Source organism: Hyla sarda, chromosome 10, assembly GCF_029499605.1.
Source record: "Hyla sarda isolate aHylSar1 chromosome 10, aHylSar1.hap1, whole genome shotgun sequence".
Classification (NCBI taxonomy): Eukaryota; Metazoa; Chordata; class Amphibia; order Anura; family Hylidae; genus Hyla; species Hyla sarda.
Window position 1 is genome coordinate 45,320,546 of NC_079198.1, and position 17,561 is coordinate 45,338,106.

General features: G+C 44.2%; 1 protein-coding gene across 5 annotated transcripts in view; it reads right to left on the minus strand.

Moving 5' to 3' along the window:
* Nucleotides 1-17,561, minus strand: part of LOC130294586 (coiled-coil domain-containing protein 153-like) — a 524,168-nt gene that overhangs the window by 161,837 nt on the left and 344,770 nt on the right. For 4 of the 5 annotated variants that reach the window (XM_056544647.1, XM_056544648.1, XM_056544645.1 and 1 more), the window contains one exon: nt 3,017-3,136. In XM_056544647.1, coding sequence (XP_056400622.1) covers nt 3,017-3,136 — 120 coding nt within the window. Of the gene's footprint in view, nt 1-3,016; nt 3,138-17,561 lie in introns of those variants that run through there. The other variant, XM_056544643.1, reaches the window with a different exon arrangement.

The window sequence follows — 17,561 nt, forward strand, 5'->3', positions numbered from 1 at the left end:
ATCAAGGTTTTATTAGATTTCATGCTGTTCTGGGATCCATTCCATTAAATTATGTTCATCCTATATTATTAAATGGTACTACTCTAACTACCAATTGAGGGTTGAGTCTGAGAAACCCACCAACTGTTGACTGGGGGAAGTAATTTGGGATGAAGTGGATGACCAAATTAACCAATCAATCACGGCTGCAGGGTTGCTGGTCGAGACACGACTGCTAGCTGATACTGGGAGCTCAGACCTCTCGCTGCGACTCCTGCTGCCATGTGCCCCTATTCTGCTGTGACCTCTGCCTGCGCCTGATGCATTTAGGCCCCTGCCACTCCTCTGTTCACGGCCTGGTACTTCTCTGCCTGACATACTTGTAGAACAGTGTTGTGCGTATAAATTTGACTTTTTATAGAGCAATACGCCCCTCTGCGGCTGCAACAGAAACTTGTGGAACACTCAATGTGTGTGTATATATCCCTGCTTTTACACTATCAGTGTATGTTCACACTGAGGAATTGGAGAGGAATTTCCACAAGTAATCTGCTCGCTTTTTCCACTCCAAATCATTCAGCAGTGAAATCCCCATAGAGTTGTACAGAATTTCTGCCCCTCAGTTCACACTGAGGAATTTCCTCAAGCAGAATTCTGATGAGGAAGTGTGTTCCGCTTGAAGAAAGAACATGTTCTTTCAGGTGGAATCAGCGTCGTTCTCCCATAGAAATCAATGTTATTTTTTTTTTCAGTCAGAAGCATTTCCACGCGGAATTCGCACGGAATTTCTGCATGAAAAAAAAAAATTATGAATAGAAATATTTGATACTCCTCCTCCGCATGAAACCTGCATTTCTGTGCAGAATTCCGCGCGACTTCCGCGTGACTTCCGCGCCAATTCCGCGCTAAATCTTTTCTTGTGGAAAAGTAACAATATTTTGAGGCAGAGAATTTCTGCTTGATTTCCGCCCCAATTCCTCAGTGTGAACATACCCTCAGGCCACTACTATACGCTTGAAACAGAAAACACGTACAACAGCGGAGTGCGTATATATTTCACTTTTTTTTGGAGTAGTACACCCCAGTACGGTTGCAACAGAAATAAGCGTAACAATCTAGTGCATTTACACTTACTGCCTCCTATTAGCTTTCACCAGAATATTTTTCACATTTTTACAGCAGTACACCCCAGTACGGATGCACCAGAAATAAGCTTAACAATCTAGTGCTTTTACACTTACTGCCCTCCGTACAAAATTTAGTAAATGAAGCGATTCATTACCATGAAGCACAACAAAATTCGGATTCATTCTGAATCAAATTTTTCATGAAATTCGGAACAAATTCGACTTCGTCAGCTTCGATTTGCTTATCTCTAACCATTACACATTCTTTAACCCAGACTTAGAGATCATGAATAGTGGCCTCTGCAGATTTAGGAAGGTATGGACCGCATGATTGACATGACACATATTCATAGCCATCAGGGAGAGGATTTAGACATTCTCTGCAAGTTAGATGCTTGCGCTTCTGGGTGGACATTCCAATGGAGTCTCTACCTTCAGAATCCCTGAATGACATCTATAAAGTACAAAATAAAATATCCTGTACTAACTGTAAAATATATGAGAAAAGAAAGGATTTTGCCAGCTCCTTTGGCCCCTTTCTTTTTCCTTGCTTGCAGCCCAGACTACAAGTCCCAGCAGTCAGTGTGGCTCTGTGTAATGACTGCCAGACAATTGCTCTTACTATTTCTGTGCATGCTGTGTTGTTGTCAGCAGCACAAACTACATGTCTTTTCTTTCAAACTATCCTTTCACCCAGATAAATAAATCCTGCTATGCTCTGAATGGCAGCAGTCAGTGATAAGATCTACAGCAGGAAAAGAGCAGCCTTATGTGTGAGACTGGCCTTCTCTGCTGGGAGAGGGAGGGGAGGTGTGGCTTTAAATCCAGAATCCAAATCACGTGGTGTTTGTCTTGCAGAAGGATGGGGGCTAGTCTCATTGAGTGGGGTTTGCAAAGAGATAACCAGGATCAGATTATGATGTCTTTGTCTCACTCACTGCATGTAAGTGACAGCTAAAAGAGAGAAACTGCTCTATATAGCTAATGAATGATATTTCAAATAAATAGGTTGGTGAGAGGGAAAGGCTGGGCTATGGGTTTAGTTCCCCCTAGTACCCCTTTAAAGCAGGTCTGTACTAAGAGAAACACAAAAACACCATGGCGCAACAATCTACACTGCAACAGCTCAAAGAGACCCAAATCCAGGCATTTGGATGTTTAAATACCTCTTTTTGCACCATCAGGACTTCAGTCCCGCTTACAGAACCTCCCTCTCCACAGATATGAATACAGAATTCAGCAACTTAATTTTAGTTTTGTACTTGCCCCTGCTGCTTACCAACAGCAGTTAGCAACATCCTGAGCTGTATACATATCTAAAAAAAAAAAGGATACATTGCAGGTCTGGAGTGATGTCAGTGTGATGCGCAAGGTCTGCTCTGTAAGTAGTGGAGATGCCGATGCACGCGCACTCTTAGACACAGTACTCTGCAGTGGCACATCACAGAGTTGTGCAGATATTATGACACATATATTAGTCAGACCACGCTAACCCTGCGGCAGGATGATGAAAAATCAAAAAGACAAACATTTCTTTGGATTGTTACAGCACTGAAGAGTATAGAGGAGGAGGTGAACCTAGTCCTGCTCACAGGATGAACAAATACTCACTGACTGTGGGGAGAAGGGCCCTTATATACCAAAGGGTGCTTCTTAATTAGTCATCAAAAATTCCAAAGTCCTGCTAGCTCACAGGGGAAAATGTTAACCAATTATTGTGCTGCTGCTATTATTGTGCTGCTGACACATGCTAGGGAAACACCATTTAACAACGCATTTTGACCCTATGATGAAAAAAAAAAAGGTGCCAGTACACCTTCACACAACCAAAAATAAAGGCGTAAAAATGTTCAGCCACACCAATATTGACAAATCTCCCCAAACTCCCCTTTTCTTTCATTAGCACTTACCATTATATATTGCCTGCTTTTCATCTCTTTCATCTTGTATATCTTCTTGCAACTCTTGTAATTTCCCATGCAGTTCATACTTGTGCTGTTGTGCCTCTCGTGTCACTTGCCTCTGTAGTGCTAATGTTTTAGACAATAAACACACATTGGATAGTTTCAGTGCTAGACTACCAATAATGACAAGCAGTCAAAAAGATTGCCCTGCATAATGCTAACTGGCCAAGTTACACAAAATTGATGCATGTAATATCAAAGACTTAGTATAAGGCCTTATGCAAATAGTACAGCTGGGTGTTGGACATCATTTATATTCTCTCCTAAAATGCATGTTGTCTAGGGGAGAAAACCTCCTTAATATACTGTGGAATAGAGTATGCCATGACTTACATGGTTTCATACTAACATGGTTCCTGAAAAACAATATAAATATAAAACATATACTGCCCCATGAACTTTACAGAAAGAAGTCAAAACTATCAAATTTTTCTGCAAGTTGGGAGTGAATCTGAAGCTTAGTTCCAATGAAGTAAATGAAGCAAAGTTATAATACCACACACAACATGCGGACAGGTGTGGTGTTGTTTTTTAAAGAAATTAGCTGTTTTTCTACTACTCGGTAACCCCTTTAGAGACACACAATGTAAATGTACATAATCGTGCCATGTACACTAACATCATGCACATGAAAGCACAGGAACTGCTTTCGCTTCATACAGGGCGGGTCCTTACTGTTAATGGCGGATATCCACAATCACGATGTCCGCCATAATTTCGGCATCTAAAGCAGTTGTGGGGCTTAGTGACGCCTCACAGCAGCACGGTCATGGGGGTCCGATGAGTGAAGATGGCAGCCAGAGGTCTCTTTCCCTATGGTATAGAACTCTCAGGGTACCCTATGGTATAGTCGCTGATTTTACTGATTATTGCTATGTCGTTGAACACTGCTACTGCAATCAAAACATTCCTATAAATAGTTCTTAAAAATGGGGAATTAAAAATGTGAAACAAATTGTAGAAAAATAGTTTTTAAATATAGAAATAAGCCACTGCTGTATTACTAATAATGATCCCATGATGGGTGTAAACGTAAAAAAAAATAGTAAAGTCAAAATTGCTGATTTTGGTCACATCACATCCCAGAAAAAAGTCATTAAAAGGTGTTAAAAAAAAAAGTCAAATATAGGCAAACCTGGTACTGATAAAAACTACAGATCATGGCGCAAAACTGAGCCATTAAACGTAAGAAAGCTATAGTGGTCAGAATAGGGAAAGTTTAAGGATAGTTATTTTGTTAAAAATGTTTGCATTTTTTTAACCACTTAAATGGGCACTGTCAGATACAAAAACTTTTTATATATTGTACATCTTGGCAAAACATTAATCTTTCAAATGTACTTCATAAGAAAATAAAATTTTCTTTTTATAGAAATGATGGCTTATAAAATCATGGCTTTGTCCAAGCTAAAGCACAGGCATGGACAAAGTCCAGTAAGTAAGGGTGGACTAGCACTCCTCTGTGCTCTCCCCTGTCTGATAGTACTCCTTTGAGCTTTCTCCTGTCCTATCAGGACTTTGGTATTTTTTTTTTTATATGTACGCCATTGACCAAGCAGATTAAATAACATAATATTTTAACCATCATTAACTTTTTTTTAACACTATTTTTAAAGGGGTATTCCAGGAAAAAACTTTTTTTTATATATCAACTGGTTCCAGAAAGTTAAACAGATTTGTAAATTACTTCTAATAAAAAATCTTAATCATTTCAGTACTTATGAGCTTCTGAAGTTAAGGTTGTTCTTTTCTGTGTAAGTAATCTCTGATAACACGTGTCTTTGGAAATGCCCAGTTTAGAAGCAAATTCCCATAGCAAACCTCTTCTAAACTGGGCGGTTCCCGAGACACATGTCATCAGAGATTACTTCGACAGAAAAGAACAGCCTAAACTTCAGAAGCTCATAAGTACTGAAAGGATTAAGATTTTTTAATAGAAGTAATTTACAAATCTTATTGAATTGGCAAGCGCTGAATCAGACACATATCGATTAAAGGTATGTAGTAGGAACTAACCTGTAAAAGCTGTAGAAGGAGGGGGAGATCCTGATGATATAGAAGGAACTGTAAGTGGTGTGGGGGAGTGCTCTCCTGATGACTAAAAATGAATACACAGTGACTTAATTATGTAAAATGATATGCTTGTCATTAGATTTGAACTCTGTCTATATAGCGTGGTCTACTTTTAAATGATCAGTCGCGCTGGTGCAAGCGATGAAGGTTCGAACGGCTGGTGTGGTAAGCTGAGAGGGTAATATTCCTGTGGTATAAAATGGGTTAAAACAATCTGGTTATAATGAGAGGAGTGGTGAACGATTTCGGCATGCCTGCGGCCGCAGCTCCTTTGAAGACGCACTACACGTCTAGCCCCCGGCGGTACCTGCTCTCTCCTCGCTGCGCTTTTAGGGGTCCGTAGTGACGTCACTCAGATCCAAATCACCTCCACCTGAATCATCTAACAGCGAGCGTGCAGGTAGGTTGAGGCGCCACCGGCCGGGGCACATTCCCACTGCCGCCAAACGCTCCTTTCAGCTAACCGGATTACAAAAAACTATTCCCGGACAGGACTTCAATTCCATACCCGTTTACCAATCCAGCAGCACCTCCATTGAGGGCCCGTAATAGCGCTAATCGTGCAACAGACACCAGCGGGAGCCACATCAGGTACGCCACTCAATGCTATAATAGCAAACAGCTATTTATGAAAATACGTATATACTTTGCCGACATCCATTAGCCTGCAATACTTAGCTGTGACAACATTATTTTTGCTGAACATTATTTTTGCTAATTATTCAGTGTTGAACAGTAGAAAGGGATTCTTCTCGCACTTTCAACCTCTGGAGCACCCTCAGGGAGAGCCTACGCAGGCATACAGTATCAAGCATTCTCCTCTATAATACCCATACGGATTCAGCAATACAGCTCTTTAACAGGTATCAATAGGAACGACTTTGCCGAAATCGTTCACCACTCCTCTCATTATAACCAGATTGTTTTAACCCATTTTATACCACAGGAATATCACCCTCTCAGCTTACCACACCAGCCGTTCGAACCTTCATCGCTTGCACCAGCGCGACTGATCATTTAAAGGTAGACCACGCTATATAGTCAGAGTTCAAATCTAATGACACGCATATCATTTTACATAATTAAGTCACTGTGTATTCATTTTTAGTCATCAGGAGAGCACTCCCCCACACCACTTACAGTTCCTTCTATATCATCAGGATCTCCCCCTCCTTCTACAGCTTTTACAGGTTAGTTCCTACTACATACCTTTAATCGATATGTGTCTGATTCAGCGCTTGCCAATTCAATACTATTTTTTGCTATATCCACTATATATTGGTGTGCATCAACAGGGGAGCACATCTATTGGCTAAGCAGCAGTCCAGCCACTGATCATATCCAAACCCATCCAGCGCTAGTTAATTTATTTAATTTACAAATCTGTTTAACTTTCTGGAGCCAATTGATATATAAAAAAAAGTTTTTTCCTGGATAACCCCTTTAACCCCTTGGGGACGGAGCCCATTATGACCCTAAGAACGGGAGCATTTTTTGCAAATCTGACCACTGTCACTTTAAGCATTAATAACTCTGGGATGCTTTTACTTATAAATTTTATTCCAAGATTGTTTTTTCTTGACATATTCTACTTTATGTAAGTGGTAAATTTTCGGCAATACTTGCATCCTTTCTTGGTGAAAAAATTAAAAATTTCATGAAAAATTTTAAAATTTTGCATTTTTCTAACTTTGAAGCTCTCTGCTTATAAGGAATATGGATATTCCAAATAAATTATATATTGATTCACATATAAAATATGTCTACTTTATGTTTGCATCATAAAATTGATGAGTTTTTACTTTTGGAAAACATCAGAGGGCTTCAAAGTTCAGCAACAATTTTCCAATTTTTTGCAAGATTTTCAAAATCGGAATTTTTCAGGGACCAGTTCAGGTTTGAAGTGGATTTGAAGGGTCTTCTGGTTAGAAATACCCGATAAATGACCCCATTATAAAAACTACACCCCTCAAAGTATTCAAAATGACATTCAGTAAGTGTGTTAACCCTTTAGGTGTTTCACAGGAATAGCAGCAAAGTGAAGGAGAAAATTCAAAATATTCATTTTTTACACTGGCATGTTCTTGTAGACCCAGTTTTTGAATTTTTACAAGGGGTAAAAGGAAAAAAATCCTCTAAAAATTTGTAACCCAATTTCTCTTGAGTAAGAAAATACCTAATATGTGTATGTCAAGTGTTCGGCGGGTGCACTAGAGGGCTCAGAAGCGAAGGAGCAACAATGGGATTTAGGAGAGTGAATTTTTCTGAAATGGTTTTTGGGGGGCATGTCACATTTAGAAAGCCCCTATGGTGCCAGGACAGCAAAAAAAAAACCACATCGCACACTATTATGGAAACAACACCCCTCAAGGAACGTAACAAGGGGTACGGTGAGCCTTAACACCCCACAGGTGTTTGACAACTTTTTGTTAAAGTCGGATGTGTAAATGAAAAAAAAATGTTTTCACAAAAATGCAGGTTTTTCCCCAAATTTTACTTTTTTACAAAGGGTAATAGGAGAAAATGCCCCCCAAAATTTGTAATCCCATTTCTTCTGAGTATGGAAATACCCCATGTTTGGACGTCAAGTGCACTGCGAGCGAACTACAGCGCTCAGATGAGAAGGAGCGCCATTGAGCTTTTAGAGAGATAATTTGTTTGGAATGGAAGTCGGGGTTCCATGTGCATTTACAAAGCCCCCCATGGTGCCAGAACAGTGGACCCCCCCACATGTGACCCCATTTTGGAAACTATACCCCTCACAGAATGTAATAAGGGGTACAGTGAGCATTTACACCCCACTGGCATTTGACAGATCTTTGGAACAGTGGGCTGTGCAAACAAAAAAATTACATTTTTCATTTTCACGTACCGCTGTTCCAAAAATCTGTCAGACCCCTGTGGCGCGTAAATGCTCACTGTACCCCTTATTACATTCCGTGAGGGGTGTAGTTTCCAAAATGGGGTCACATGTGGGTATTTATTTTTTTGGGTTTATGTCACAACCGCTGTAAAATCAGCCACCCCTGTGCAAATCACCAATTTAGGCCTCAAATGTACATAGTGAGCTCTCACTCTTGAGCCTTGTTATGCGCCCGCAGAACATTTTATGCCCACATATGGGGTATTTCTGTACTCAGGAGAAATTGCATTACAAATTTTGGGGGGCTTTTTTTCCTTTTACCTCTTGTGAAAATAAAAAGTAAAGGGCAACACCAGCATGTTAGTGAAAAAAATTTTTTTTTTACACTAACAGGCTGGTGTAGACCCCAACTTTTCCTTTTCATAAGGGGTAAAAGGAGAAAAAGCCCCCCCAAAATTTGTAGTGCAATTTCTCCCGAGTACGGCGATACCCCATATGTGTCCCTAAACTGTTTCCTTGAAATACGACAGGGCTCCAAAGTGAGAGAGCACCATGCGCATTTGAGATCTAAATTAGAGATTGCATAGGGGTGGACATAGGGGTATTCTATGCCAGTGATTCCCAAACAGGGTGCCTCCAGCTGTTGCTAAACTCCCAGCATGCCTGGACAGTCAGTGGCTGTCCGGAAATGCTGGGAGTTGTTGTTTTGCAACAGCTGGAGGCTCCGTTTTGGAAACACTGCTGTACAATACGTTTTTCATTTTTATTGGGGGGACAATGTAAGGGGGTGTATATGTAGTGTTTTACCCTTTATTAGGTGTTAGTGTAGTGTAGTGTTTTTAGGGTACATTCACACTGGCGGGTTACGGTGAGTTTCCCGCTAGGAATTTGCGCTGCGGCAAAAAATTTGCAGCAGCTCATACTTGAAGCAGGAAACTTGCTGTAAACCCGCCCGTGTGAATGTACCCTGTACGTTCACATGGGGGGGGGGGGGCGGCAAACCTCCAGCTGTTTCAAAACTACAACTCCCAGCATGCACGGTCTGTCAGTACATGCTGGGAGTTGTAGTTTTGCAACAGCTGGAGGCACACTGGTTGGAAAACCTTCAGTTAGGTTCTGTTACCTAACTCAGTATTTTCCAACCAGTGAGCCTCCAGCTGTTGCAAAACTACAACTCCCAGCATGCACGGTCTGTCAGTACATGCTGGGAGTTGTAGTTTTGAAACAGCTGTAGGCACACTGGTTGGAAAATACTGAGTTAGGTTCTGTTACCTAACTCAGTATTTTCCAACCAGTGTGCCTCCAGCTGTTGCAAAACTACAATTCCCAGCATGACTGATCACAGAAGGGCATGCTGGGAGATGTAGTTATGCAACAGCTGGAGGTACGCAACTACAACTCCCAGCATGCCGAGACAGCTGTTTTCTGTGTGGGCATGCTGGAATTTGTAGTTTTGCAACATCTGGAGTGCTACAATTTAGAGACCACTGAACATTGATCTCCAAACTGTTGACCTCCAGATGTTGCAAAACTACAACTCCCAGCATGCCCAAACAGCAAACAGCTGTGTGGGCATGCTAAGAGTTGTAGTTTTGCAAGATCTAGAGGGCAGTATAGAGATCACTGTGCAGTGGTCTCTAAACTGCAGACCTCCAGCTATTGCAAAACTACAAATTCCAGCATGCCCACACAGCAAACAGCTGTCTGGGCATGCTGGGAGTTGTAGTTTTGCAACATCTGGAGGGCTACAGTCTAGAGACCACTATAGTGGTCTCAGACTGTAGCCCTCTAGATGTTGCTAGGCAACTACTCACCGGCTTCTGTCGCATCCGGGAGCCGTCCTCTTCTGCCGCACGCCGCCGCAGATCTCCGTCACCGCCCGCCGATCCCCGTCGCTCCGCTGCCTCCAGAGGGGTAAGTGGACTCCGGTGCCGCTCCTCTTCATTTTCCCCGTTCTGCCCCGCCTATTGTGGGAGGGCAGGACGGGGAAAACGAAAGTAAACCCCCCCGCCCCAGATCTGCTATTGGTGGTCGCATCTAGACCACCAATAGCAGAGATAGGAGGGGTGGCAACTCTGCCACCTCACTCCTATCGCTTTAGGGGGATCGTGGGAGTCTTAGACACCCGCGATCCCCCTTCTATTCCGGGTCACCGGGTCACTATAGACCCGTAATGACCCGGAATCGGCGTAAATCGCAAGTGTGAATTCACTTGCGATTTGCGCCGATCGCCGACATGGGGGGGTCTAATGACCCCCCTGGGCATTTGCACGGGGTGCCTGCTGATAGATATCAGCAGTCACCCCGGCCCGGTCCCCGCCCGGCGGGGACCGAAATTCCCACGGGCGTATGGATACGCCCTTCGTCCTTAAGTACCAGGACGCAAGGGCCTATGCATACGCCCTTCGTCCCCAACAGGTTAAGTCCCCATAAGGGACTATTACATGCAATGCTTAGATTGCATACACTGAACAATGCTATGCAATAGCATAGTACTGATCAGTGTTATTCATGCTCAAATGCTCCAGCCTCTCATGGCTGACTGGAGCATCGAGGCACAGATCGGACGCAGAGGAGGCAGGTAAGGGCTCTCCCTCTCAGCTGTTCGGGACACCACGATTTCACCGTGGCGGTCCTAAACAGCCCGCTTATCTAGCCGGGATGACTTTTCCCCTGTTTTAGACACTGTAAACAACTTTGATTGTGGCATCTATAGGGTTAAAGGGGTACTCCGGTGGTCAACGTGTTTTTCAGTTTTTGACTTACCCTATTTGTTTTGTTTCATTTGTATTTTTGTTGTTTAGCCTACTCTCTTTCCGCTCTTTGTTGTCTTTTTATCCCCCACTTTGTTTTCCTATCTTTGCTTCTATTTCCTGTTTCTTGCTGTGCTGAAAACTACAAATCCCAGCATGCCACATGCCTTGCTGGTTTTGGGTGGCTCCTTTTTTTTTTTTTGTTTGTTTGTTCCGCCCTTTACCCACCCTACTATTTTCCCGGGTTGTCCCCCTTATACACAGCACACTAATATAAATCAGTCCTGGTTGGGATACACTGGCATACACACACAAAAGGGACTACAACTCCCAGCATGTGTCATTCAGGTCTTCAGTCTGTGGTATAACACCAGCATGCTGCCTCTGTAGTCTCCTGGGGGTTGTAGTTCACCACACCTCTATAGGGCATACACCAGTGTTTCCCAACCAGGGTGCCTCCAGGTGTTGCAAAACTACTACTACCAGCATGCCCGGACAGGAAAAAGCTGTCTGGGCATGCAGGGAGTTTTAGTTTTGATACAGCTGAAGACACCTTGGTTGGGAAACAATGCACTTGTAATATACTGAATAGGCTAGGCCAGTGTTTCCCAATCAGTGTGCCTCCAGCTGTTGCAAAACTACAACTCCCAGCATGCTCAAAGGCTTTCAGGGAATGCTGGGAATTGTAGTTTTACAACAGCTGGAGGCACACTGGTTTGAAAACACTGGTGTAACATGATGTGTATGCTGAATAGGCTAGGACAGTGCTTCCCAACCAGTGTGCCTCCAGCTGTTGCAAAACTAAAGTTGTAGTTTTGATACATCTGTTGGCAGACTGGTTTGTACACACTAGCATACACACATAACAGGGACCACAACTCCCAGCATGTGTCATTCAGGAGTCCCCCCCCCCCTCCTTCACACATAGAAATCATTCACAGTCCGACATTTATTCCCCTGCAGTCTATACATCCCCAGCCCGTGCACCTTGTTATCACTTCACATACATCTTCTCTGTCCTCTTTTAGTGCAGAACTGCGTCCTCAGAAGACAAAGCAGGGGGAGGGGGAGATGAGGAGATGTGTGATGCACACCTGTGACCCCCTGGAGGGGGAGATGAGGGGGCGTGGCCTACCTCTGTCATGCAGTTTTGAAAGAACAGAGAAAAAAAAAAGCCATGACATCTTGTCCACAGCCTAATCCTAACCTGTGAACAACAGTCAGAGATCCAAAACAGAACTACAGAACTTCCTGACCCATAAACAGGTAAGAAAAAAAGACACATGCTACACAAACATATAATACATGTCAATTACAAAAAACATGAACATTAAAAGAAGATGCAATATAGCCAAAAATCTTAACCACCGGAGTACCTCTTTAATACAGGACATCAGCCCGACTATCGATGTCTGGCATTAGCAGCGGGTCCTGGTTGCTCCGGAGCATGCTTCATATAACAAGAGTGGGCAAAGGACCTTTATTAACCTGTTGGGGACGAAGGGCATATGCATACGCCCTTGCGTACTGGTACTTAAGGACGAAGGGCGTATGCATACGCCCGTGGGAATTTCTGTCCCCGCAGCGCGCCGGGCAGGGACCGGACCAGGGTGACTGCTGATATCGATCAGCAGGCACCCCATGCAAATACAAATTTATAGAAAAAGATTGGATCAGCTCACTCACTGTTTTAAAGTCCAGACGTCCAGCACAACCTCTCCTCGTGGAAGCTCGAGAACAAAGCACTGAGGCTGGGTCCTCAGGTGTACTAATTGGCAAACAAAGAAACAGGGTTTCCGGCTCTCGACTTGGAGTAAAAAATATTCAGGCTTTATTTCATATCAAGTTAAAATCCAAATGTAGCATAAGAAAGAAAGAACAGGATAAATGCGAACACTCACGAAACGCACAAACGCGTTTCGACTTATTTCTAAGTCTTAGTTATGACTAAGACTTAGAAATAAGTTGAAACGTGTTGGTGCGTTTCATGAGTGTTCATTTTTATCCTGTTCTTTCTTTCTTATGCTACATTTGGATTTTAACTTGATATGAAATAAAGCTCGAATATTTTTTACTCCAAATCGGGAGCCGGAAACCCTGTTTCTTTGTTTACCCTGTGCAAATGTCCAGCGGGGTCATCAAACCCCCCATGTCGGCGATCGGCGCAAATCGCAAGTGAATTCACACTTGTGATTTGCGCCAATTCTGGATCATACAGGATTTATGGTGACCCGGAGGGGGGATTGCGGTTGTCCATGACACCTACGATCCCCCTGAAAGGATAGGAGTGAGGTGGCAGGGGTGCCACTATACAGTGGTCTCTAACCTGTAGCCCTCAAGATGTTGCAAAACTACAAATCCCAGCATCCCCAGACAGCTGTTTGGGCATGCTGGAATATGTAGTTTTGCAACAGCTGGAGGGCTAAAGTTTGAGACCACTATACAGTGGTCTCTAAACTGTATCTCTCCAGATCTTACAAAACTACAACTCCTAGCATGCCCAAATAGCTGTTTGGGCATTCTGAAATATGTAGTTTTGCAACTGCTGGAGGGCTACAGTTTGAGACCACTATACAGTGGTCTATAAACTGTAGTCCTCCAGATGTTGCAAAACTGCAAATTCCAGCATGCCCAAACAGCTGTCTCGGCATGCTGGGAGTTGTAGTTGCGTACCTCCAGCTTTTGCATAACTACATCTCCCAGCATGCCCTTCGGCGATCAGTATATGCCGGGAGTTGTAGTTTTGCAACAGCTGGAGGCACACTGGTTGGAAAATACTGAGTTAGGTAACAGAACCTAATTGAAGGTTTTCCAACCAGTGTGCCTCTAGCTGTTGCAAAAGTAACAACTCCCAGCATGCATGGTCTGTCAGTACATGCTGGGAGTTGTAGTTTTGCAACAGCTGGAGGCACACTGGTTGGAAAATACTGAGTTAGGTAACAGAAACTTAATGAAGATTTTCCAACCAGTGTGCCTCCAGCTGTTGCAAAAGTACAACTCCCAGCATGCACGGTCTGTCAGTACATGTTGGGAGTTGTAGTATTGAAACAGCTGGAGGTTTGCCCCCCATGTGAATGTGCAGGGTACATTCACACAGGCAGGTTTACAAATATTTCGCCGCAGCGCAAACTCCTAGCGGGAAACTCACCGTAACCGGCCAGTGCGAATGTACCCTAAAAACACTACACTACACTACACTAACACATAATAAAGGGTAAAGCACTACATATACACCCCCTTACACTGTCCCCCCAATAAAAATGTAAAACATATTGTACGGCAGTGTTTCCAAAACGGAGCCTCCAGCTGTTGCAAAACAACAACTCCCAGCATTTCTGGACAGCCACTGACTGTTCAGGCATGCTGGGAGTTTAGCAACAGGTGGAGGCACCCTGTTTGGGAATCACTGGCGTAGAATACCCCTATGCAATCCCTAATTTTATCCTCAAATGCGCATAGCGCTCTCATTTCGGAGCTCTGTCGTATTTCAAGGAAACAGTTTAGGGCCACATATGGGGTATTTCCATACTCTGGAGAAATTGTCCTACAAATTTTGGGGGGCTTTTCCTCCTTTTACCCCTTATGAAAAGGAAAAGTTGGGGACTACACCAGCCTGTTAGTGTAAAAAAATAAAAATGTTTACACTAACATGCTGATGTTGCCCCAGTAAAAGGAAAAAAAAAGCCCCCCAAAATTTGTAACGCAATTTCTCCTGAGTATGGAAATACCCCATATGTGGGCGTAAAATGTACATTTGAGGCCTAAATTGGTGATTTGCACAGGGGTGGCTGATTTTACAGCAGTTCTGACATAAATGCAAAAACATAAATACCCACATGTGACCCCATTTTGAAACTACACCGTCACAGAACATGACAAGGGGTATAGTGAGCCTTAACACCCCACAGGTGTTTGACGAATTTTCATAAAATTTGGATGGGAAAATGAAAAAAAAAATGTTTTCACTAAAATGCTGGTGTTACCCTACATTTTTCATTTTCACAAGGGAAAATGGGAAAAAAGCCCCCCAGAATATGTCACGAAAAAACAATTTTTTTTATGCTTAAAGTGACAGTGGTCAGATTTGAAAAAAATGCTCCTGTCCTTAGGGTCATAATGGGCTCCGTCCCCAAGGGGTTAATTTTATTTTCCTGTTTCTTTCAAAGATATGAAAAAAACAGATCTTACATCAGATCTTACATGCAGTATGCTAGCAGAGATCTTACATGCCATAAGGAATCCATCGGGGTCTGATGCAACGTTTCAGGGTACGTTTCGGGACTGAGTTTACTTAAGAGCAAGGTGAAGCTCCATACCAGGGCGGGAAAACTATAGCACATATATATTCATTAGATTTCTCATACAGATCAATGCAGTTCTATTGAACTGCATTGATCTGTTTTCGTTGCTTGTAAGGGTGGGGCTTGTAAACTGTCTCCCCCCTCCCATTGTATGTGTGCTGAGTTCACACCTTAAGACTACGTTGTTTTGTTTTTCTGTTTAAAGTTAGTCATGTTGTACGCATCCATATACACGTTTATCAGGTGTCAGGATGTGATTGTGGTACTTGTGACCATCTGCAGGCATTCTCCATTGTATGCAATTTTTGCTGGGGACATCGCCCTTAGCAACGGTTGACAAGTGCAGGACCTCCACCCCAGCGAAGGTGCACAATTGCACCTGGGGTTGAGTTTCCTGCTATAGCAATGTCCATGCAAATATAAGCCGGCAAGCATCTTTTAAGGCTTATACCAATGCACCCTTTTATCTTATTGGGTAGCGTTGGGGGTTTCACCTGTGAGGCCTGCTATATCTAGACCAGCAAGGGTGGGGCTTGTAAACTGTCTCACCCCTCCCATTGTATGTGTGCTGAGTTCACACTGGAGGTGACTGGGGAGCAGTCTGCAAGTTGGACCTTAGGCTGCTGTATATCTGGTTCCTGGTTCTATGCATCTGGCCAGGCAAAAAAGGTTAGTGGTTAGGTCCCGCATCACATGAGAAACCTTGGTGTGGTGTGGGGGCTCAGGTATGTCCTTCATATAAGGATATACTGGCTACTGTCTCATTTTTACATCAGTTTTGAGGATTAGCTAATACCATTGTATATATTTACCACAGGATTGAAACCCCACTTTTGTCCATAGGTGCGGGTCCTCTACCCCATTGTATGTGTACACAATTGCACTTGGGGTTGAGCACCTGTTATCACCTTGAGACTACGTTGTTTTGTTTTTCTATTCATTATATTTCTCATACAGATCAATGCAGTTCTATTGAACTGCATTGATCTGTTTTCGTTGCTTATTTGGTAGAGCATGGTGCAGCCAGGCTCAACCAAATAAAAAGTCACAGACAGCACAGGATGAGAGGTAAGCCCCCTCTCCACCCCAATGGATCACGGGGGGAGGGACCAGGCACCCCCAGGCACCAATTATACTTTTAATGATATCACTCATTTTACCACGTCAAAGTGCAGGCAGCGTATTGCCGGACGGAGTGATGTCCCGCCTATAAGAAGCCCGGACAGCAGGGAGAAGGTGGGGCCTGGACTCCTTACATGACAGTGTGCTCAGCCTATCACCGGCCAATGCGGGACATCACTGTGGCCGGCGATATGCTGCCTAAACTGTGATGTTTCGAGCCTTAGAAGCCAGCAGCATCGGAGGGACAGGACGCCGATATCTCTGCAACGGGGAACATAGGTGTCACGATTCGGCAGGCTGGAGGTGGATCCTCTGTGCCAGAGAGGGATTGGCGTGGACCGTGTCGATGGACCGGTTCTAAGTTGCTACTGGTTTTCGCCAGAGCCCGCCTCAAAGCGGGATGGTCTTGCAGCGGCGGTAGCAACCAGGTCGTATCCACCGGCAACGGCTCAACCTCTCTGACTGCTGAGATAAGCGCGGTACAAGGGAGTAGACAAGAGCAAGGTCGGACGTAGCAGAAGGTCAGGGCAGGCAGCAAGGATCGTAGTCAGGGGCAAAGGCAGGAGGTCTGGAACACAGGCTAGGAACACACAAGGAAACACTTTCACTGGCACAATGGCAACAAGATCCGGCAAGGGAGTGCAGGGGAAGTGAGGTATAAATAGGGAAGTGCACAGGTGAAGGTACTGATTAAAAGCCATGAGCCAATCAGTGGCGCACCGGCCCTTTAAATCGCAAAGACCCGGCGCGCGCATGCCCTAGGGAGCGGGGCCGCGCGCGCCGGGACAGCACAGACGGGGAACGAGTCTGGTAAGCGGGTCGGGATGCGCATCGCGGGCAGGTGCGTGCCGCATCGCAAATCGCATCCCGGCTGGGAACATTATCGCAGCGCACCCGGTCGGCAGGTCTGAACGGGGTGCTGCGAATAGGAGAAGGCTGCGAGCGCTTCGGGGAGGAGCGGGGACCCGGAGCGCTCGGCGTAACAGTACCCCCCCCTTGGGTCTCCCCCTCTTTTTGGAACCTGAGAATTTGAGGATAAGGTTCTGGTCAAGGATGTTGTCCTCGGGTTCCCATGACCTCTCCTCTGGGCCGCAATTCTCCCAATCAACAAGAATTTTTTTTTTTACCTCTGACTGTCTTGGATGCCAGAATTTCTTTCACCGAAAAGATGTCAGAGGACTCGGAAACTGGAGTGGGAGCAACAACCTTGGGAGAGAAGCGGTTAATGATGAGTGGTTTAAGGAGAGAGACATGGAAAGCATTAGGAATACGGAGAGAAGGAGGAAGAAGGAGTTTGTAAGAGACAGGGTTGATTTGGCACTTGATTTTGAAAGGACCAAGATAACGTGGTCCCAGTTTATAACTGGGGACACGAAAGC